Source organism: Artibeus jamaicensis, unplaced genomic scaffold (genome assembly GCF_021234435.1).
Source record: "Artibeus jamaicensis isolate MK-2021 breed Jamaican fruit bat unplaced genomic scaffold, CSHL_Jam_final contig_482, whole genome shotgun sequence".
In the NCBI taxonomy this organism is placed as follows: domain Eukaryota; kingdom Metazoa; phylum Chordata; class Mammalia; order Chiroptera; family Phyllostomidae; genus Artibeus; species Artibeus jamaicensis.
In genome coordinates, this window is record NW_026521857.1 from 13,232,984 (window position 1) to 13,257,039 (window position 24,056).

Sequence of the window (24,056 nt, forward strand, 5' to 3'; positions counted from 1 at the left end):
TTTATCATAAAAACTCTCATCAAATTAGGAATGAAAAGAAACTTCCTCAATCTGTTTAATAACACCAAGAAAAACCTATCACTGCCATACCACTAATTTAAAGACTGAGATTGTAAGATCTGGAACATGACAAAGATACCATCTCTCAACACCTCTATCCAATATTGTTACTGGAGGACACACAGAGTGCAATCAAGTAAGTAAAAGGGAAAAAAAGGCACACAAAAATGAAAGGAAGAAGTAAAACTATCTTTATTGCAGACTTTATAAACATCTACACAGAAAATCCTAAGGAGTCTGCAAAAAAAAAAAAAGCTAAGTGAATTCAATCAGCTTCTAGGATATAACATCTACATATAAATATTGTGTTTCTACATATGAGAAAAGAAAATTGCAAACTGAAGTTTTAAACACAGCCTTTACAAAAACACAAAAGATATTAAATATTTAAGGATAAATTTGGAGGAAAAAAGATATGCAAGATGTGCATGCTGAAAACTAAAACACACTGCAGAAAAATTAAAGATATAGATACAGCTCATGGACCAGAAGACGCAATATTGTTAATATGTCAATTCTCCCCAAATTTATTTAGAAATTTAATGCAATCCTAATCAATAGTCTATTAGGTTTTTTGTTTGTTTTTTGTTTTGTTTTTTTGTAGAGAGTGACAAGCTGATTCTAAAATCCGTATGTGGATGCAAAGGACCTAGAATACCAATAAATTTTGAAAAAGAAGAACAAAGCTGCAGGAATTGTACCTGATTTTAAGGCTTATTATACAGCTGTAGTAATAAAGACTTTGATACTGAAGTATAAATATAGATCAAAGAGACAGAAAAGTCCAGAAGCAGGCCCACATCCGTATGACCAATTGATTTAGGACAAGGTGCCAAGGCAATTCAATGTGGAAAGGATAATCTTTTTAACAAATGTTAGTGGTCAACTAAATATCCATAAACAAACAAACAAAAAAACCTAAACCTTACTACTCGCCATATACAAAAATCAATCTGAAACGCAACACAGACCTAAATACCAGAAAACTGAAGTTTCCAGGAGAAATTCTTAGTAATCCTGGGCAAAGATTTGTCTCCAAAGACTATGGATATACTGGAGTTATGCAAAAATAATAATAAAAGCAAGATATTTCATGGATTAGGACTGCAATCCACAAATTATCTTGGGGTAAAGGCTGCAGCCTCAAGGGCCACCGGTGAGTATTCTCTGGGCAAAAGGGAAATGGGTTAAAATCTAACTATTGCTATGCACAACATGGATGAATCTCAAAATCATTATGCTGACTGAAAGCAGCCAGGCAAAAAGTATATAGAGTATAATTCCTCTCATATAGAAATCTAGAGCAGCCCAAACTAACCTGTAGTTATGGAAAGCAGATCAGTGGTTGCTCCAGCTGGTGGCAGGGAGGGGACTGACTACAAAGGGGCATGAGGGATCTCTGGGGTGATGGAAATATTTGTTATTTTAATTACAGTGATGGTTACACAGGTGTTTACATATCAAAATTCAAGTTGTACATTTTAAATACAAGCAGTTTATTGTACCTTAATAGTGCTTCGATAAAGCTGTAAAACACATTTTAACCAAATCTTAGGAGACGCTTTTTCCTAAAAACCTAATAAAATTGTGTGCTGTTTGTTGTTTATTGTTGGAAGCATGAGGGAGAAGGAGATGGGGTTTACTGTTCCTTAATAATACCAACAAAACATGTAAAATTCATAAGCAAGAACTTCCCCTACAGATGGGTAGAGAGAAACTAAAAGAAATTGCCAAGGATTGAAATACAGAATTTTTTAGAGTTTTCAGACTAACTTAAAAAAGAACAAAATTCTGAAAACTTGAATCAAAATTTAGTTAATCACACACACAGTAACTCTAAGCCCAATGCTTTTCTCAGTTTATTTTTCTAGGCAGTGTTTCCCAGACTCAGGGTAATACATGGACCTCTTCTAAAGGAAAAAAATTCCTACAGACCCTAGCATTACCTTAAATTAAATTGGTGCTTTCTTAAATATGTACTGAATTGGCCAAAAAGTCCATATAGTTTTTTCTGTAAAATAAAAGACATTTATTTAGTTTCACCAATAACTTTATTGATTTGGTTATTTTGAGTATACCAGCTATCTTCCACCATTGGCTTCTAGTGGGCAGAGGCCAGGGGTGCTGCTAAACATCTTCCAATGCATAAGACAGCCCCACAGCAAAGAATTAATTTGCCAAATGTCAACAGTACCAAGAAACTTCACAAACCACTTTTCACATGTTCAATCAGTCACAGCACAGCACCTTCTCCATACACTGCACAAATTGTTTTTTATATTTCAGTTGAGTTTTTACCTTTCTTGAAATAATAAAGCATAAACACTAAAAATTCTGTATATTGTCTTCCACCTTCACTATTAAAATGGCTACACAAAAATTCACCAATTTTGATAAGTTTTCTTTAAAATGACACTGATATGACAGCTGTCACAATACAATCTAACAAAACTCTTTTAATGAAGATAAAGACAAGTAAGTACTACTACAGCCACTATAAAGAAAACACGTAATGGCCTTTTTGGCCAACCCAATATAAGCATAAAACTAAGACTATATTAACTTTTGTTTACAGCTCTTCTATATCATAAAATAAAATTTATCATTTAAAAACAAGCAAAAATTATAAAGCCAATAAAAATGGAATCAACGTTCATTTAAAGAGATACATGAGATAACACTGCTACAACTAATCACTGATGCTAGGGTAAAAGAAAGAATTATGTATTGCATGTTGCAGCTGATGTCCAAGATTTTTTTATAATCTTCATTTTTTATAAACAATAAACTGGTCTTAAGTCACTGCTTTATTAATGTTGAGGATAAATTTATTAATATATCCCAAAACAAAATCCTAAAAATTAAAATATTCAATGAAAACTGACAGCACTTACTGCTAATAAATGTTAAAAGTCGATATTTATAGACAAATGGGGATCTATGCAATGCAACAGCTCACAAAACTAAGTACTTACTTTTATGCTTGACACATATACACATACATATTACATACATACACCTGACCACACATACAGAAGTATAAACATTCACACACTCCCAAAGGGCTACATGATCAGTCAGCCCTCCCATCAATTTTCACTCTTCAAGCTTCCATGAAGTACTGTGTTCAGTGTGCTATGACTTCTTACAAGGCCTTCTCTTGGCCTGAACTCATAATCTACACGTACATTCTATTCTTTTACTACTCTGTGACAATTAAAAGGGTACTTTACTGTAGTTCTATGTCACTGTCATGATTTCAAACCAAAGCTTCCTTACAAGATTTCAGTTTCTTACAAATTCTATTAAAACATCTTTAACCTAGATTGTCGCAACAAAAAAAAATTAATGGCAAAATAATTCAGTATAAGTACAAAAGCTGAAGATGATTTTCTTAGTTTTACATTGCTACACTTCAGCCTAATGCAAGTTCTAATGCAGTAGATTTGTTTACCATACATACAGCTTTTTTGATGATCACTTAGCAAAATTTCATATGTAAATATAGGCGCAAACATCTTCAATAGTATGGTAGTCATTTAGATGACTCAGAATGTGTTCCTACTAATTTATTTATAATTTACTACTACAATGAAGAGACAAAATTGGAAAATTCTAATTCAGGACCCTATACAATAAATGCATTGTTAGATCCATTATCTCTAGGCCTTAACAACACCTTCACTAAGTCAAGGCCCATGTTCGGTATAAGAAGTTGTAAAAAAAGATTTGGAGTAGACAGGTAAATTCAGACAAAGACATGTCCAGTTTAAAATTATTTCAGTAGATCCAGATACAGATATCTTACTTTTAAAAACAGATATTTAAGTCAGGAGCTCTGGAAAAAAGATAGAGATAGAGATTTGGGGAGTCATTAGGGCATAGGTCACAACTGGTATCACGGTTTTGACAAAGTTGGCCTGGAGATCACACAATCCACGTCAATCTGGGTCCAGAGATGATGAAGACTTGCACAGAAACACTGGCAGCTATGAGAATGAAAAGACTCAGAATTGGCCCTGGCTGGCATAGCTCAGTGGATTGAGCGTGAGTCTGCAAACCAGAGGATTGCGGTTCGCTTCCCGGTCAGGGCACATGCCTGGGTTGCAGGCCAGTTCCTGGCAGGGGGCACAAGAGAGGCAACCGTACGTTGATGTTTCTCTCCCTCTCTCCTTCCCTTCCCTTCCCCTCTAAAAATAAATAAATAAAATAAAATAAAATAAAATAAAATAAAGACTCAGAACTGCTAGAAATGACAGAATGAGGAAATAGGTAAGAGCTGGGAACTAACTGAATATGAATATGAAAGAAGAGAAGCAGAGACTTAAAGAACTATATAAGGGTAGAAGAGGTCTTAGAAAACTTCTAACTTCCAGTCAAGATGGAGACGTAGGTAAATACAGCTTGCCTCCTTGCATAATTATGGCAAAAATTACCAATAGACTATAAAACAAATATCACCCAGAACTGTCAGAAAATCAAGATGGATGGAAGTCCAATAATCAAGGAATTAAAGAGGTCACATTCACACAGAGAGGCAGGAGGGGAGGAGGCAGAGGCACGGAGAGGCATGGAGACAGAATGGCAGTCCCACACCCACAAGTGGTGGATAAAAATCAGGAGGGATCCCAGCCCCAAAACAGACCACCCAGCCCAGGATTCCAGCACCAGGAAGGTAAGTCCCCATAACTTCTAACTGTAAAAACCAGTGGGGGTGGGGTGGCAGAAGAAACTTCAGGATTCTCAGGAGCCCCCTCTTAAAGGGCTGGTTCAAATCCCAGTCAGGGTACATGCCTGGACTGCAGGCAGGGTCTCCCGCTGGGGGCATGCAAGAGGCAACAGACTGATATGAAATCTGAAATGTGAGTCTTGTATCGGTTAATTAAGATGCTATACTAAAAATGTGAGAACATGCTCTTTGGGAACTTGGTTTAAGTAGTTTCTGATACGGCTGATATGGCTTCCAGGCACCTTAATAAAAACCTTCCTCTTAAACAGAAAGTATATTTACTATAAGCCTCAAAATCATCCCTACAAGCAATTTTAAATAAAATGTCCAGACCATAATCAACTCTAGCAAACTAGACTCCATAACAACAACAAAAAGAAAATAGTACAAGAAAAATTTCCCAACTTTTGGAAATTGTTAGATTAAATACAGAGACAAATTGTTTGTGCTGCTCCTAAAAAAGAGGAATCTATTTTCCCATTCTTGAATCTGGGCCAGGCTTGTGACTTGTTCTAATTCAACTGAATGTAGTGAAAGGGTTTCTGCTTTACCCTTTGCCTCTTAGAATGATGGCCTGAGACTGCCATGTGAGGGACTGGTCTAGCCTGCTGGATGGTAAAAAGTCATGTAGATAAGAACCGAGGAACCCCAGTCACCAGCCAGCACCAACCACCAGATAGGAACCTTCCAGTGTAGCCAATTCTCTCGCTAAATGCGCCTCATAAACAAACCCAGACAAAACCAGCAGAGAAACGGCCCAGCCATCCATAGAATTAAGGAGGATAATAGTTGTATGGGTAGTTTGTTACACAACTATAAATAACTGACATAAAGAGATATACTGTGAAAAGCCATGGATCAAAGAAATCAAAATATATATTGGAATGAATGATATTTATATCAAATGTTATGTTTGTAAAATGATATGGTTTACATACCAAAACAACCAAGAAATGTAACTAAAGAAGTGCCTACAGAGAACATTAAAACCTGTAATTCATACATGAGAAAAGAAGGCTGAAAATCTGTAATTACAGAACATTAGAAAAACAACAAAATTAAATGAAGTCTAAAGAATAAAAGAATAGAGATAAAAGCAAATAATAAAAAACATACACTCAATAGAGGTAAAGAAAAACTAAAAGCTGGATTTTTAAAAAATCTTTCAATGAACTTTCTATTAGCCTTCTGCCCTGCTAAGGGATGCCCCACTTCTGCTGCCTTTAATGCCTCAAAACTTTGGTGTCTTGGACCTCAGACATCACTCTGCCGTCCACAATCCCGCAAGTCATGGTCTTTTAGATGGTTTACAAGGAGGGGCTCTCGTCCAAGGCATCAACAAGATTGAAGTCCCCCCACTTCTTCCAGTAGGCTGCAGTAGGCAGCAATCTCAGCCTCCAGCTTGACCTTGATGTTCAGCAGGGCCTCATACTCCTGGGCCTGGTGCTGCCCCGTGCCTGGGTCTGGGCCAGCTCTGACTCCCCAGGTGCAGCAGGATCCCATTAAGTTCTTCCATTCGCATGGTGTAGCACACCTCCACCTCCCTCAGGCTGTTCTCCAAACTGACCTTCAGATTCCTCATTGAGTCCAGCTCCATCTCCAACAACTAGACCGTATATCTCAGCACCACGAGTGTTGTCTCAGCAGCGCCTATCTCAGCAATCTGCGAGGTGACCACTGTGGTGCTCTCTTCAACATGATGGGACTAGTACTTGTCCAGCTCCTCTCGGTTCTTCCGAGTCAGCCTGTCATACTGGACCCAGGTGTCTGCCCTGATTTTGCCTAGGTCCTGAGATGTGGAGGCATCCAACTTCATGGTCAACCCAGAACTGGCAATCTGGTTTTGTAGACCATTTACTTCCTCCTCGTGGTCCTTCTTCATGAAGAGCAGCTCCTCCTTGAGAGCCTCAATCTCTGTCTCCAGCTGCAGCCAAGTGATATTGGTGTCATCAATTACCTTTTGGAGTCCACTGATGTCATTCTCCACAGACTGGCGCATGGCCAGCTCTGTCTCATACTTGACTCTGAAGTCATCAGCAGCAAGACAAGCACTGTCAATCTGCAGAATGATGTGGACATTGTCCACATAATTTGTTAAGATCTGAGCCCTCGCGTCCTCGATGGTCTTGAAATAATGCCCCCAGTCTCTGACCTGGGGTCCCTTCTTCTCTAAGTATTCCCAGATTTTGATCTTGAGTCTCCGATTATCAGCCTCCAGGCTTCTCACTCTCTCTAGGTGGGAGGCCGGGTGGCTTAGTCTATTCAGGCATTGCAGAGTCTCCTCCTTCCTCTGGATGCCCCTTATGCCTACCAGCCCCCTGGCCAGCCCCACAGCCAGGCCCCCAGGTACCCAGCTGCCCCACACTCTGGTGGAGCGGGACACTGAGATCCAGGAGCCCAAGCCCCCGGAGCCTGCACAGACACTGGCCATGCTGCTGGCCAGACAGTCCCAGTAGCTAGGTGACTACAGAGCCCAGGGTCCAGTAGCTTGTGGAGAAGCTGGAGCATATGCTGAAGCACATGTTATTCAGGGAGGAAGGTGAGAAGCTGAGACTCAGGTTGAAGGTCTAAAAGCTGGATTTTTAAAAAAAAACAACTACATTTTATAAACTCATGGCAAGATTGATCAAAGTTTAAAAAGAGGGCAATATAAATAATATTAGAAATTGATCCACAGATTAGAAGCAACCCTCATAAAAATCTCAACATGCTGGTTCTAAAATTTTTTGGAATACCAATGCAAGAGTGATAACTAAGGCACTTCTCATATTTTATTTATAAGAGTCACTGCATGCATAAAATAGGGTTCCTCCAATGAAGCTATAAAATAGTAGTTATTAAATACTTATTTACTTGGTTCATAATGATACTTATGAAGAACTTACTGGTCATTACCAGAGGAACTAATATATTATTTTTTAATATTTATTTATTTATTTTTCTTTAGAGGGAGGGGAAGGAAGAGAAAGAGAGAAGAAACGCTAATCATTCCCCTCTCCTGTGCAGCGGACCAGGACCAAATCTGCAACCTAGGCATATGTCCTGACCAGGAAGCAACCTTTCGCTTTGGGGATGACACCCAACTAATTGAACCAGAGCATCCAGGGCCTAATGCATTATTTTAAAAACTAGTAAAGAAGCAAATGTCTCCCCTTCCTTTGCTAAATGAATTGTATCACTGGGTAACCAAATAGTAGATGAAAAGTTTTTTTATGGACTCAACCTTATAAATAAAGAAAGCACAGCATTCAAATATCTCCATTCTGTAATCTCTAATAAATTCACTGATGTAGGCATCAAACATCAGTGGCTGCTAAAATCACAAAAAGACAAACAACCAGACACTATCCATCTCTTGATGGAAATCAAACCACATCAACACCTGGAAAGCATTCTTGTCCAAAACCCAAAAACAAAATCTGAACTTGATGAAGCTTGTAGATCCAGATATCAATTTACAGGTAATACAAAGAACAAAGAAAATTATGCAAATAGCATAATCCAGATTATGGAATCTGTACAGGTCAAAATACCTATTTGCTTCAACAAATAAAATGTAAAACAGGGTAGAGGAGGGAAGAGATGGCAATGGGACATGAAGATTGAGATTTAAAACAAAAACACAGGTACAACTAAATTAGTGTTTAAGAATGCACATTTGGGTGATAAAATTACAAAAACTAAAAAGATGCAATTACTCTAGAAGTCAGGATGACAGTTACTACTGGGGGGAGGAAGGGGCTAGGATCAGGAAGAAGCATGTGGAAGGCTTCTAAAGTGAATGGCAAAGATTTCTTGACCTGAGCGGTAGTTACAAGGGTATTTGTTTTGTTAAAAGAAAAGTCATTAAAATACATTTGAAACATAAAAAAACAAGTGAAAGCACTGTGTACCCATTAGCACACATGGCGTGACTGAAGAAATAAAGTACATTGAAACTTTCAAAAAAGACAAGTTAAAAAAATCATTAAATTATTTAAGCTTTATTTAGTTGTCTGTATTTGTGGTATAATATACAATAAAAAGGTTTAAAAAATCTAAGAGTATTGACACCATGACTATATATTTTAATATTAATTTACTACAATAAAATTTTAACAATTAACTTCACGCTGAATTTAACATAAGACTTTTTTAACCCCTGAATAATTCTTGACCGTTCTTTTGAATGTAAATCTATCTGAAGGATTTGATTAAAATGCTTTATTCTGTCTTTTACCTTCTACATGGCTATTTCAAATTCAAGAAGGCTTAGAATTGGGTACCATTTTTATCTTTCTGATTCCTCACTGGTAAAATAAAGATTATAAAACAACTATCTCAAAAACTGTTTTCAGGAATAAATGTAAACTATGTAGAACAATGCCTAAAAAAGAAAAAGTGCTCAATAAACAGTATTGTCTCCAGCTTCCTGTCCTTGCAGTCCCTTCTCAAATCATAACCCCTGCAACTCCACATCTTTGTTCATGCTGATTTCCCTACCTAGAATGCCCTTTGTCCCGTACCACAACGCTATAGATATAAATATAGATATAGATACCTATATCTATCTTAAGGACAAGTGCAAATGTGAAAATTCTTCAGGTAACAACCTTCAGGTTGTTACCTGAAGAATTAAACATTCCTAATTCAGTACTCCCTCACACAGATTTTTGTTCCTACCATACAGATCTAGTCATACTGAGTTGCACACATTTTCTATGTATTTCCACAAACGTGAGTTGGAAACAATGTTCATTCAATTTGGTATCTCAATGCCCCACCTACTGACATAGAACAAACATTCAACAGAAGGTAATGGATAAATATTATGTTTCCTCCCACATTGATATTTTCTCCAGTGGAGGGAAAAAAAGTAGCTATTTTGCTGAACCAGTAATAGAACACATACAGAAATATATTAACCCATCAACTGTGAAATTGGAAAGGATTTGATATTTGTGTAAAACATGAAATCATACCATGCATTCTTTCTGTCCTATATTTGTTTCCCCCACCACGACCCCACTCCGTTACTAAGCAACAAAGATCTTGAACATTATTGGAGGGGAAGTAAATTAAATACTATAGTTGAAAACACCTTAAATCTAGTTTCTTGATGCAAGAAAACTATACTGATAAGTCAATGGAAAACAATATTGTAAATAAAATATTACCAGTTTTAAACCAGAAATTTGGTGTGAAATGTTAAACGATAGGAGTCTTTCTTTCAATAGTCTGTGAGTTTCTCAACAGCAAAAAAAACAAAAAAACAAAAAATGGTTTAAGTTTTAATCTTCCCAAGAGTCCAATACAAAACTAGCATTAAACAGTTCCATCTTCTCCCACTATACAATCCATCTAGGAAAGAGACCTATCTCATTCATCACTGTGTCCTCAGTACCTAGCACTAAATGTTGAACTGAGGTATTATACCCCACAGTTCTTGAGAATAGTTCTTATTCATCTCTACACTAAACCTTTGAAAACCCATCATATGACACACAGAAGGACACTCAATGTTTTCTGAGTTACAGCATGATCTTTGGGTTCCTTTCTTTGAGTGGTTCATTGATTCCCAGGCCAATCTACTTCCTCCAATCCTTGCTCTGGAATGAGGAAAAATCTGATTCTACCTCAATTTCTTTCCTTCTAGGAACTTCAGTTCACCTTCAAGAGGTACTGAAGCATGACAATAACATTGAATCTTGAAGTGAGAAGACTGATGTAAATTGTCATACAGTATTTTTAAAAGCAAGCTTAAAACATGCCTTGTAAAAAGGAAATGCAACAATATGCTAATGCCATATTAATCAGAGCTAAAATGCATTAGCTGTAAATTACATCCTAATTGCAGAGAAGCTGAAATGTGAAAAAAGATATATTTAAATGTGAAAAAGGGCATCTTAGAATGAAATATGACAATAATCACAATACAGGTAACAACACAGGTGTTTTGTCCGTTCTTTTTTCTAGTATTCAAATTTTTCAGTGTGTGCTTATTTTGATAATGCAAAAATATTTAATTTTTTTGAGATTTTTAAAAAAATTTCTTTAGAGGGGAAGAGAAGGAGAGAGGGAGAGAAACATCAATGTTTGGTTGCCTTTCGTGCGTCCCCTGCTGGGAACTGGCCTGCAGGGGACCGGCCTGCAACCCAGACATGTGCCCTGACTGGGAATCGAACCGTGATTGTGTGGTTCATAGGCCCGCACTCAATCCGCTGAGCTACACCAGCCAGGGCCGAGATTTTTTTTTTAATATATTTTATTAATTATGCCATTACGGTTGTTCTATTTCCCCCCTCATTTCCCTCCACCCCGCACACCCCTTCTCCGACCCTTCCCCCCTTTAGTTTATGACCACATTGTCTCAAGTTCTTTAGATTCTATATTTCCCATACTATTCTCGCCCTCCCCCCTATCTATTTTCTACCTACTGTCTATGCTACTTATTTTCTATGACTTATCCCCCCTTCTCCTTCTTCCACTCCCCTGTTGCTAACCTTCCATGTGATCTTCATTTCTATGGTTCACTACTGCTCTAGCTGTCCTCTTAGTTTGCTTTTGTTTTAGGTGTGGTTGTTAATAACTGTGAGTTTGCTGTCCTTTCACTGTTCATTTTTTTTATCTTCTTTTTCATCTTCTTTTTCTTAGATAAGTCCCTTTAACACTTCATATAATAAGGGCTTGGTGATGATGAACTCCTTGAATTTGATCTTCTCTGAGAAGCACTTTATCTGCCCTTCCATTCTAAATGAAAGTTTTGCTGGATAGAGCAATCTTGGTTTTAAGTCTTTGGATTTTATGACTTGGAATACTTCTTTCCAGCCCCTTCTTGCCTGTAAGGTCTCTTTTGAGAAATCTGCTGACAGTCTGATGGGAACTCCTTTGTAGGTGACTGTGCCCTTAGCTCTTGCTGCTTCTAGGATTCTCTCCTTCATTTGAATCTTGGCTAATATAATGATGATGTGCCTTGGTATGTTCCTTCTTGGGTCCAACTTCTTTGGGACTCTCTGAGCTTCCTGGATTTCCTGGAAGTCTATTTCCTTTGCCAGATTGGGGAAGTTCTCCTTTATTATTTGTTCAAATAAGTTTTCCACTGGTGGCTGTTCCTTTCCCCCTTCTGGTACCCCTATAATTCAGATGTTGGAGCGTTTAAAGATGTCCTGGAGGTTCCTAAGCCTCTCCTCATTTATTTGAGTTCTTGTTTCTTCATCCTTTTCTGTTCGGTTATTTCTTTCTTCCTTCTGGTCCACTCCCTTGATTTGAGTCCCAGTTTCCTTTCCATTACTATTGGCTTCATGTGCATTTCCCTTCATTTAAATTAGTTTAGCCTTCATATGTTCCTCTAATTTGTGACTAAAATCAACCACTTCTGTGAGCATCCTGATCACCAGTGTTTTGAACTGTGCATCTGAAAGTTTGGCTATTTCTTGGTCGCTTAGAGTTACGGGCTCTGGGGCTTTGAGTTCTTCTTGAGCCACAATGTTTTGGCCTGTTGCATATGAGGAGCAGAGCCTTAGGTGTTCACTAGGGCGGGGCCACCCAGGTGGCTGTTGTGATGCTGTATGTGGGGGAAGGGTCAGAGAGGGACAACAGCGGTCCCCTCTGCTGCTTCCTGCCACTGGGGCCTACGCAGTTTGTCTCACTGCTCACTCCTTCACAGGTTTATCTGTGTGCAAATGTGTGACTGAGGTCAGCCCTCAGTGGGTCCACTGCCTTGGGCCCTCAGTGGGTCTGCCAGCTGCTACTCCACACCTGGGATCCGCCCACAACTGCCTGAGTGCCTGGGTCATGCGCCCAGGTTGGTCCGGTGGATCTTTCCTGCCTGACCCCGCTCTGCTGCTGGCTCTGCCCCTCTTACAGGTCTGGCTGAAGGGTTCATTGTTGTTGGACTTCCGTATAGTTCAATTTTCTGTGGTTTGGCTGCATTTTTGTTGCTAAAACTTTGTTGTTTTTAAAGTTGGTTGTGTGAGACAGCACAGTGTTTCCACCTACGCCTCCATCTTGGCAGATGTCCAAAAATATTTAATTTTTAAAACTGAAGCATGGAAGTATTTAATTTTAAAATAAATTAGCCCTACTCACTAAAGATACCTTATAGGACCATCATTTTCCTTCTGTGGAGACAGCATGTCTCATGTTGCTTACTTCATAGGTTTATGAAAGTATTCAAATATTTTAAACAGTGATAGGCAGTGACACATAAACAAAGCATGATGATTAAATGACTAAATTATAACTTACCTACAGACATTGCCTCTTTCCACACAGCACATCTATTTTCAATGGCCACAAACAACTTCTTAAGCAGAGTAAATCATCTAATCTATGTTTATGTGTAGTACTGTGGTACCATTAGTATGGTATGTGATACTGCTATATCTATTCACAAATATCAAATTAGATAATTATAATTTGATGAGCTTTATTTTCAACTTCATAGTTTAATTTAATTGCATTAATTCAGAACTGCTAATCTAGCAAGACGATAACATAGCATGTTTTTTAAAAAAACACCTTTTAACATACTAACTACAGTCTACCTAACGAGGCTTCAAATCATCTTAATATGTGTAGTAGTTCCCCCTAAAAAGCACAGCCAACAGTTATCCAAAGCACTTTATCCTTATGATTATGTAAGGCTATGTTCTTGACAGATAACTAAAACAAAAGTGATTTCCTTATAAAAAATTTTTTGATGAAAGCCATGTTCTTAGGCAAAGACCTGATGCCTAATTTTTTTTTTTGTAGAAGTGACTACAATGTGCCATTTTTAAACTACTCTAATACTTCATAAAAATCATTCAAAAAAATAACAATAGCCCTGGCTGGTGTGGCTCAGTGGATTGAGCGCTGACCTGTGAACCAAAAGGTCCCCAAGCACTTCTAGGTCAGGGCACATGCCTGGGTTGCAGGCCAAGTCCCCAGCTGGAGGCATGTGAGAGGCAAACTATCAATGTATCTCTTGTGCATTGACGTTTCTCTCCCTCCCTTTCTCCCTACCTTCTCCACTCTCTAAAAAAGTAAATAAATAAAATACTTTAAAATGTGCATTCTTGCAAATATATCTTGCAACATTATTTTATACCACTAAATTAGTCAAAAAATGAAAACACCCCTTAATTATGATTAGAGTATTAAAGTAGCACTCATTCATAGTACCCTAAGGCACAATTCTTGTGTAATTTGTGTAACTCAGAACGTTCACACACCTTCCATAAACACTAAGGGAAGTTCATAACCTTCCATTCATTAATCCTATTTCTGATAATTTATTTCAAGGAAGTATTTCAGCAGACACAGAAATATTCATTTGCAACAATATATAATATTACCTATAAAAATTACAGACGCTCAACACTTATGATATAGTTGCACAAAGGAATATTTATGTATTTCATTAAAAGTATACTTCTTAAGTTAATGTAGAAACATAGGGAAGATGTCTGTGCTTTAAATGAAAACAGCAAAACATGTACCTTATATAATATAAATAAGGAATAAAAATAATAAAGATAAAACAATATGTATTATGGTGATGACATGATAGATAATTTTATTTTTTTAAATTGCCTTTAATGTTTCCACTTAACTGCTGAATGTCAAAGCAAGTTACAAAATAATGATACCATTTTTATAAATTTCTAAGACTTGCTTTACTCATGCATATAAGAGGGGCCCAGCTCTTGAAGAGCTTAAAATATACTTAAGGCGACGATATTTAAGAAAAATGTGTTATTTAAAACAATAGTAACCAGAGCCTTAAAAATGAATACCTAATAGTTAAGTCACTGAGCAAACATTTTTTGAGAGCCTACTATACATGCCATCACAGTTCTAGCCACTGGGACTATAACAATGAAAAAACGGACAAAAATTCCTGCCCTCATAAAGCATGCATTCTAACAGTCACATACAATATACAAGACAAACATGTAAAATAAATAGCATATCTGATAGTGAGAAGTGCTAAGGAGAAAAGCAGAGCCAGGAAAGTGTGGAAGATGCTATTTTAAACTGAATGGCAATGGAAGGTCTCACTGTAAGATGTCCAAATTAAAGACTGAAAAGTAGAGGAGTAAGCAGTGTGGATATCTGGGCAAAGAGCATTTTAGGCAGGCGAACAGCAAGTGCAAAAGCCCTGAAAAAGAATGCCTGGCCAGTGATGCTAATGTGCCCACAACTGAGAAGTGTGATTAATCGAACATTCTGTACCCACTTTCCCCCAATGGTAGACCACACACAGCAACACAGTTCTGAGAACACTGCTGCTGGACCAGAGATGCCATTAGTTGGTTTCAGTACACAGCTGCTTTTCCTAGCAAATATTTTAAGGCCTTCTTCACCTATGGTTGCCTAAGCATCTCCTTTTTACTCTGAGGATCCAAATGGGGCCAGAGCCCAGCCCTATGAGACCTACTCTCAGTTCACCACCCTAAGAGTTTCATTCACCTACAGCCCCTCACTTGACTCATGCCTGTACTTGGCAAAACATTCAGTGGGACTGTGGAATTGAGAAAAGTGAAACCCCCTTTCAGAGCTTGATTTGAAGAGATCTCAGGAAGGAGAGTCAAGTTGTAGACAGATCAGTGGAGAGAAAGCACAAGGCATATAAGCTACGGATATGAGAACATCCAAGAAGTACAGAAAAGGCCCAGTAACAAGCCACAGGACTGAGAAGCTCGGGGAAAAACAGTTAACAGATTTCCAACAGTGGGAATGTCTAAAGAACTTGTAAATAAAAGAATGTCTCTATTTTCAGCTATTTAATCACTCTGCTGAGATACAATCTCTGCCACTACTCCCAAATTTTCAATAAAACTCTACTACAAATACCTGCTCTGTGACTGATGCTTTAAAAGAATGAAGACAAATCAAAAAGACAGGCTTAAGAGACAAAATGTAAGTAGAATCTAAATAGAACAGAAGCAAAGAAGTAAGGTGTGTCTAAGAAAAACACAAGTTCCACATGAACTAAAGGGAGGGAATGGGGGGAGGGGTGTACAGAGTGGAGCGGAATGAGGGGAGGGAAACGGGACAACTGTAATGGCATAATCAATAAAATATATTTTTTTAAAAAAGGGCTCCCTGAAACTCCTCTGAAATACTCAGGGGAGAAGACTATGTTCCTATCATCTATAGACTGGAGCTTTGAAAAGGATGAAGGATCACCCCGTGAGCTGGTGGACTTGGCTACACCCTGATAACTGACAGCTAGATAGACTACACCTAGTCAAGCAAGTAATAGATAAAACAAGAAAAGTATCTAAATTCATGCTTCAGAAGGTTAAAAAGGGGGTTATCATCATTCAAGAGTTGTTAAATATTATTGCGTGGGAGGGGTGACCCTGACCTACCCCTTAAAGGTTAAGAGTTAAAGAGCAGAGGATACAGAAAGATATTCCAGGTATCACTAATATCATGAATAAAGCTCCAAAGCCAGGAGTAAGTGTGGCCTGTTCAGAGAACATTGCAGAAACTGGCCTATTTGGAACAGAGACTACCCATTAGCAGGCAGTGACATATAAGATTAGCCAGGTAAGATGAGAGCAGATGGAGAAAGGATCTGAAATCCAGGATGAGAAATCTGAACTTTGACAAGCATTTTATAAGAAGGAAAAGAACTGCTTTGTTCTCTTTTTAGTTTTTGTTCTGTTTTTTAAGATCATAAAATATTCTGGCAAGGTCCTGTAACGTTCTTTTTCCTTCCTGCCTTCTAAAATTGGTCCACTGATTTCCCACTACCCAGCTCATATTACATATCCCAGGTACAAAACTATCATGTTTATGATGTTTCTACTCATGTTTGTACCGATCCCCCACGTCCAACTGCCTATCAAACAAGCACCCTACAAATTTTTCAACTATCCTACATCATTGGTCCATCCTGTGACATGTGCAAACTAGGAATTTTAAAATGACTCAATCTGTACCCTCAAGAAACTCAGAGTCTGGTATAGGCAGAAGCCATGAAAATGATCTAATACAATACATAGTGGTAGCTTCTAGAGTAGAGGAATGCTTACAGTATCAGGAGAACTAAGGGCAACAACATCAGTTTGAAGATCAGGAAAAGGTAGAAAATACCTAAAAGTATGGACTGGCCTGAGTGCTGAAGGAAAAGAAACATCAAAGGGTGGGGATAAGACCTGGGGATGACACTGATTAGCATTGGACTGCAAGAGCTGGGCAGAGACTGCCATCCTGGTCCTCAGGTCCTCGTCCTCAGAGAGCGTTAACCCATGTGGCTGGATGAGCAGAAGTAGTCAAGTGCCACGTCATGAACACCATTCTCTCATGCTAAGAATTTTGCATTTTAGAATAGCTGAAAGATTTTAATGGAAAAAAATAACATGATCATATTTGTATTTCTTAAAAAATAGAAGATGGATTGAAAGGGCACCACAAAGCTTTTTTCCTTTCTAATATAAAATACAACAAAAATCAACCCTGGCTGGTGTGGCTCAGTGGACTGAGCACAGGCTTGTGAAGCAAAGGGTTGCTGGTTCGATTCCCAGTTGGGGCACATGCCTGGGTTGCAGGCCAGGTGCAGGGACACATGAGAGGCAACCGCACACTGACATTTCCCACTCTTTCTCCTTCCCATCCCCTTCTCTCTAAATAAATAAAGAAATAAGATATTTTTTAAATATAACAAAAATCTGATAAAGGCTGCTATAACATTCAATTTATCTCTAGTTATCTATTCCTACTCCTTTTCTAAGCTTAGCTCAGATCCTTCATAAAGCCTTGCCTAACTCCTCCCAAACTCATTCATCTTTTCCTTTCTCAGAACTTTTATGGAACACCTGTCTACGCACTGCACTGTGTCACCACCTTGCACTTCTACCTAATTTAAATCTCTTCTCCCTAACAAGTATGTAAACTCCCTGAGGGAAAAAAATGTCATATTTTTTTAATGTTTGTGTAATACACACATGCCCGCCTCTTCATCCCATAGTACCTAGCACAGAAATACAACATTCTGAAACAGATCATGCCTTTGAACTGAATACCTGGTCTCCTTTATCCATGAATAAAAATACTCTACTAGTCCCCATAAATGAGGAGCAAAATAAAATGTATAATTAGTCAAAACTAAGGTGAAATGATTAGCAGTGTCAGCAAGGGAACTTTCTGGGAAGATGACAATGTTCTAATTTATGAAACACATGTGTTAGAATGTTGTGCCCATTTATTTAAAATATATATAACTAAGATTTGTACAGTTGAGTATATACAAGTTTTACCTAAAAGCCTATAAAAATAAGGGGTGGGGAACAAGGAGCTACAGACAAAACAAGACTTGCAGAATATTGATGGTACTTCTCAGGTAAAGTATAGAGGAATATGTTATATTATTACATGTCTACTTCTTAAAAAGTAATATGTGAAAATTTCCATAATAAAAAGTTATATATACATGTGTATATATAACTTAACAGGGTGAAAAAACTGCATTAACAAAAAGTAACTCAGAACAAAGTTACTCTTCTCTTAATGTTTGAAGTAATTCACATTGTAACTTTTAAAGTGGTTTTACTGGCTCTATTGTCTACTTAATTCTAAGATATATCATCTAAGGCAGACCTACTGTTGATAGCACAATCAAAAAAAAAAAAAAAAGGCTGAAAAGCCACAGGTTCCTTAATTAAGAACCAGAGAGTAAAATTAATTAGCCTTGTTAACAAATATACCCAAAAATCCAGTAAATTTTTTTTAATTTTATTCATTTATCTTTAGAGGGGAGGAGAAGGAGAGAAATATCAATGTATGTTTGCCTCTCATGTGTCCCCTGCTGGGTACTGGCCTGCAACCCAGGCATGTGCCCTGACTGGGAATCGAACCACAATCCTTTGGTTCGAAGCACCCCCGCCGGGGCTCAGTCCACTAAGTATACCAGCCAGAGCGACATCCAGTAAAATATAAAGTTAGAGTTCTCTGCCCTGGCTGGTGTAGTTCAGTGAATTGTGCTACAGTGGAGTAACCAAAGGGTCACTGGTTCGATTCCCACTCAGGACCCACGCCTAGGTTCCCCAGCAGCTTGCAGGCCAGGTCCCCAGTGGCAGGTGGGCGGGCTGGGGGGGTGGGTGAGGGGCAACCACACATTGCTATTTCTCTCCCTCTCTTTCTCCCTTCCTTCTCCTCTCTCTGAAAATAAATAAATAAAATCTTTTTAAAAAATAAAAGTTAGAATTTTCTGATCTTCAAAATAGCAAAAATTGCTATTTTGTGATACCAAAAATAGCAATTGAAAAGCTATTCATAAAATTCTGGAAGTACATCTACAAAGACACACTCAACACCATTCTTAATAGTTTTAAAATAATTCAATCATTTTATCTCAGTCATTTAAACTTTAAGTTTATCAGCTCATAATCTGCATTCTCCTCCCACAAAACTGTTTCTGAAAGATTTCATAACATTTTACATGATAAATAAACACAACTATTTAGTAAGACAAATTCTGTGACACTGTTTTGCTACTGTTGCTATTACTTCTCATTCAATTATGTTTAAAACTTCTTTTACTCAATAATATACAGTCTTATAAATCAGTAGCTACCTTAGCTGTAACTAGAAGAGACATAAAGAGTTCCTGGGAAGCTGATAATATTCTCAGGTGGACGCAGACTTCAGTGCTTATTAGACAAGTGAAAATGTCTAATTCTATTAGTGAAAATTTTTCAAGCTCTACACTTATGATATGTGTACTTTTCTGGATATAAGTAATACTCCAATAAAGCAAACTTTGTTTTTTTTTTAATCATAAAAGTAAGCCAAACTTTAAGGATTGTCCTCAAATTCCCACACCCATACTAAACACCAGTTTTATGTACTAAAATACTTCTCTGCAAAAATAAAATTCAAAATTATTTTACAGTATTTAACACTTTCTATTGGCATATTATCAGACAACAAATAAATTCCACTTGCAGTTGGGGGCTCTGAAAGTATGCCATCCAAACAGAAAAAAATTTGTTTATATTTCTCAAAATTAATCCTTTTAAAAGCAAATTAATAGACGTGAAAATGTACAGTGCTCTTTTGTCCCAAGATGCAAATCATTTTCAACTTTGTTAAGTGGATTTAGGAAGGAAGAGCAAGACCATCGCTTGGCTTTAGTAAGATAAAGAAGACAGCAGAGGGTTAGTAAGAACTTCATGCAAAGGAAGGCCACCTGTCAGTGTATACTGACAAAGTCTATTACTAATCAGGTATTTTAGGCAAACCAGACACTGAAGGCAACAGTACCTGCCCAAAAAGATGAATGAAATAAAGCGCATGGAAGGAGTATGCCAAGTTAATATTACGTATCCAGAGACTAGCAAGAATGCTTGGGAAGTAACCTCATTCATTTGCTGAAAGCAAGTGTCTCCCAGCAAATAAAAAATTGTATGTAACCCCCCAACAGTAACTCAATTCTCCGCCTTTCTCTAATCTTATAATCTCCCTAAATTAAACCTAAACATTAAAATTCTTTCGAGGGGTGGGGAAGCAGAGGAGTATAATCAAAAAGGATCTCGATCCTCGCTTAACACGCCTGCAGAGCCAGGGGAGGGAAACTTGCTTTCCCGATGAAATGTCAGGGCGTTCACATTCCAAGACAACACACTTTAGACAGCAATTCTGCCAAGGATCCAGGATAGATCAAGGTAACCATTCTCACGACTTCAAAAGCAACTGCTAGGGAATCGTGCCAAACTTCGTCCGAGTGACTTACACAACAGCCTCCAATTCCCATTCTCAAACACATGTCCACAAAGCGAAGCCATCGTGTGGCAGGAGATGAAATGGCAAAACTAGTACACACCCAGAAAGTTAGTAACAGAAACGAAGTGGTTTGGGGACCAAGTGGGGCGCGACAGCCTCGAGACAGGGGCACAGGTTTTCTAGGGGGCGCAGAGGAAATACCCACTCTCCGGGGGCAGAGTAAGGGGCCGGCCAGGCCCGCAAGGGCACAGCGAGCTCGGAGGACGCCGGCGCCACGGACACACCCGGACACCCTGACATTGGAGCCTGGCAGCTACCGCGGCCGGCGCTCTCAGCGACTGACCCCGCGGGCGAAGGGACCGGTCCTCCTGCCACCAGGCGGGGCGGGAGAGCACGCGAGGGGCGCCCGCTCGGGCCCGGGAAAGCGTCGCCCCACGGGCCTTCTTACCCGTGCAGGCCGAGGGCGCGGCGCCGCTTGCGCAGCAGGCAGAGCACCAGGAACGCGGCCCCCGCCAACGAGCAGTTTCGCGCCGTCAGGTACTTGCTGAAGGCCGCCATGGCACCGCCTGAGTGAGCGAGCCAAGGAAGGGGCCGAAGCGCTGATTGCCTTAGCGTAGGGAGCGCGAGGGTGACTGGGAGGAGAGGAGGGCGCGAGGGAGGGCGGTGCGGGCCGCGCAGGACCGCCCCCTGACGCGCGCCGCCGCGCCGCCCGCTTGCTTAAGCCCACCTCGGGTTTTGGCTGGGCGGGAGCGCGCGCCAGCACCACTGAGGCCGAAACAGTCCCGGTGCTCTGTGCGCAGGCGCGGACTCTGGCGGAGTCGCCGGACCCTGGGGCGCACCGCACCAAGTAATCTTCTGTGCTTCTGTAACTCCTCCGAGGCCTGGTTATTTGAGGCAGCAACAGCCTCACCCCTACTCGGATCTCCGCACACACACGCCTAGGCTTTCACAAGAACTGGAAAAGCGGGCCGGACTGCCCCGGGGGTTTCACAGTACCTGCCACTCCATCCCCCGTAATGGGCCGTTACCACCCTCTTAAAGGAGCCTGGAAGAAGGGAATGGCCCCATCACTGAACGTTTACATAAAACTGCGGGCTCGGTAATCAAAGATGAAAACAACCGTAGGAAGCTCCGAGGAAGTGTAGGGAGATTTGGGAAGAATAACTACAAATCGGAAACCTTTTTCCAAGCCAGTGTTTTCCAAACCGTGGGTTATAATTTCCAGGGGACTGTGAAATCAGTTTGGCAGATCCAGAACACTACTTTTTGTTTTTTAATGAAATTGGAAAGAACACGACATAAAATCTCAGAATGCATCACATGTAAAGGAGCTGTTTTGAAATTTTTATTCCGGTCTTTTGTATCTGCGTGGTCCGAGTAAGTGATTATGAAATGTATTTCTTTATGTGGATCTTATCACAGCAAAAGTTTGAGAAAATCTTCTTTGCAAAGAGACATTCAGAAACAATTGTGTATTGTGTTAGAAGCTGGCTTTGCTCCCAGGATCTGAAGAGCGTTACAGATTATAGCATTCTTCTGCCTGGTCCTAACAAAGCAGAAATCGTTATTCTTAGCATTTAGACTGGCATAGTACAGGAACAGGGAGTTCCTGTTTCAGTTGAGGACACTGGAGAAAAGCAATGTGTGTCAGTCAATATGAGCACATAAAAACTTGTATAATATACATGCATACTAAAGTAGCCTGCGTGTTAAAGAACAGGTGGCAAACACAAGGCCGAGGGGTCCAAATCCAGCCCTCTACATTGTTTTATCCTGCCAGGCCCCTTATTTCTACCCGGGGCAGCTCAAGCTCTCACTTAACAGGTAAGGAATAGTTACATTGGTACAGTTCTAAAATTATATTTGGCCCTTGAAGGCAGCAGCAAGGCTGATGTGGCCCCTGATGAAAATGAGTTTGACACTGCTGCTGTAGGAGGTAATACATGTTTATCGTTGTTTTAAACCACTAAATTTGGGGGCTTTTTAAAAATGTAGCTAATATGATTTAGGCCATGCCTTGAAAAACTGATAGAAGAAAGGGGCTTTAGGAGAAGATATAATAGCAAAAATAGAGCGATAAGAAGGGGCAAAGCAAATGCAAGAAGATGATTAAGTCTGTTGTGGATGGAAATTCAAGGAAGGGTGTGAAATGGGAGAAAAGGTTGAAATGTTTAATGCAGGTCAATATTTAGTGGAGGTAAATGTTTAATATTTAATTCAGGTGTGGGATGAATAGTAACCTCAGCTTTTATTTGAGGAAGACCGTTCTAGCGGCAGTGAGTAGGGTGGATGTAAGGAGGAAACATCAAGCAGAGAGACCAGTTTGAACACTCGAAATAATCTAAGTAAAAGGTTGGGGGTGAGTTATTTAATGGGGAGACATTTTCTAAACAACTCTGAGATTTCCCGGTCAAGTGCCTGAGAAGATGATAATATTTACCTGAGGTTGGGGGCAGAAAAGTGGCGTGTGCTTATTGGGAAAGATAATGAGATGCAAATGAATAAAGTCCTCACTAGTTTCTCAGCACCAAGATCAACTCCAAGACCCTCAGCCACTTACACAAAGGCAATCATGATATAAGCTCTGCCTACCTCTTTGCATTTCTATCTTGGCACTCCTCCCCTCCAATAGATGCACGTATCCTACCTCTGCCCCAGGAGATGAAAGCACACTGGTAGTCCCCTCTGTTGTCTGTCTTTGAGTATGCTCTTCCCTCCCTGAAATACCAAACTCTTCCTGCCCTAACCTCCTCCCTCTTGGCTCAGTTCAGCTTTAAAGTGAGGCATTGATGGCCTCCTACTCCAAACTCTGTTTTCCGACCACTTCCTCCTACCCCCCTCCCAACTCCTGCCAAGTTAATCACTTTTTCTTTTGTGCTACTTCTGTATCATATATCATTCTATTAATGTATAGTAGGGAGTCTGGAAATGCAGGTCTTAATACTTTTTTTAAGAGAAACTGCCAATCACTTCTCATTACCTTCACAAGGTAAACATGTCAAGTCACCAGGAACAGATCATCTTTGCTTAGAAAAGAGTCAGTTGAGAAGTTCCCCTCGCCAACACAAATGGAAGAATAGATAGGTACCCACTGCGCCAGGGAAACTATGCATCAAGACATCCTGACAAGACCAGTCCTCCAAATAGCCCTACTTTTAGCCCAAACCTGTATAGGGAAAGTTTGCACAAGAGAGCCTTAAGAGGAAAGAAATGGTGATCTCATTCTTTCTTTTGGAGTTTAATATTTCTAGGGTCCCTCTGATTGACTGTGATAGTCTTGTCTCACTAGCACAGGGTCCTAAAGAGAAACTTTTCAGGAGGAATAGGAGGTCCAAGCTGATGAACTAGTTCAACAACAGAGCCTCAAGGCCACCAGTAGAGTTAAGTTATGAAGGCCATCCCAATTCAGTCACATAGGAACTACCCATATTTTGGGGAACATTGTCCCAGCATAGAGAAACTTGGGGAATCCATGCTTCGGCCACTCTACAGCCTATGCACTCAGTACACTGTGGCCGTGAAGCAAGGGTGCCTGGGACTGAGGAGAACCAACTTGCGATGACAGCACCAG

General features: G+C 39.5%; 1 protein-coding gene and 1 pseudogene across 2 annotated transcripts in view; both read right to left on the reverse strand.

The window, feature by feature from the left end:
- Positions 1 to 24,056, reverse strand: part of ABCD3 (ATP binding cassette subfamily D member 3) — a 125,239-nt gene that overhangs the window by 50,162 nt on the left and 51,021 nt on the right. The window contains exon 1 of one of the 2 annotated variants that reach the window (XM_037137178.2): positions 20,934 to 21,223. The exons of the other annotated variant lie outside the window; for it this stretch is intronic. Within the exon in view, the coding sequence (XP_036993073.2) occupies positions 20,934 to 21,043 (110 nt within the window). The 5' untranslated portion in view covers positions 21,044 to 21,223. Of the gene's footprint in view, positions 1 to 20,933; positions 21,224 to 24,056 lie in introns of those variants that run through there. 2 annotated transcript variants of the gene reach the window in all.
- On the reverse strand, positions 2,100 to 11,031 carry LOC128627877 (keratin, type I cytoskeletal 18-like; annotated as a pseudogene).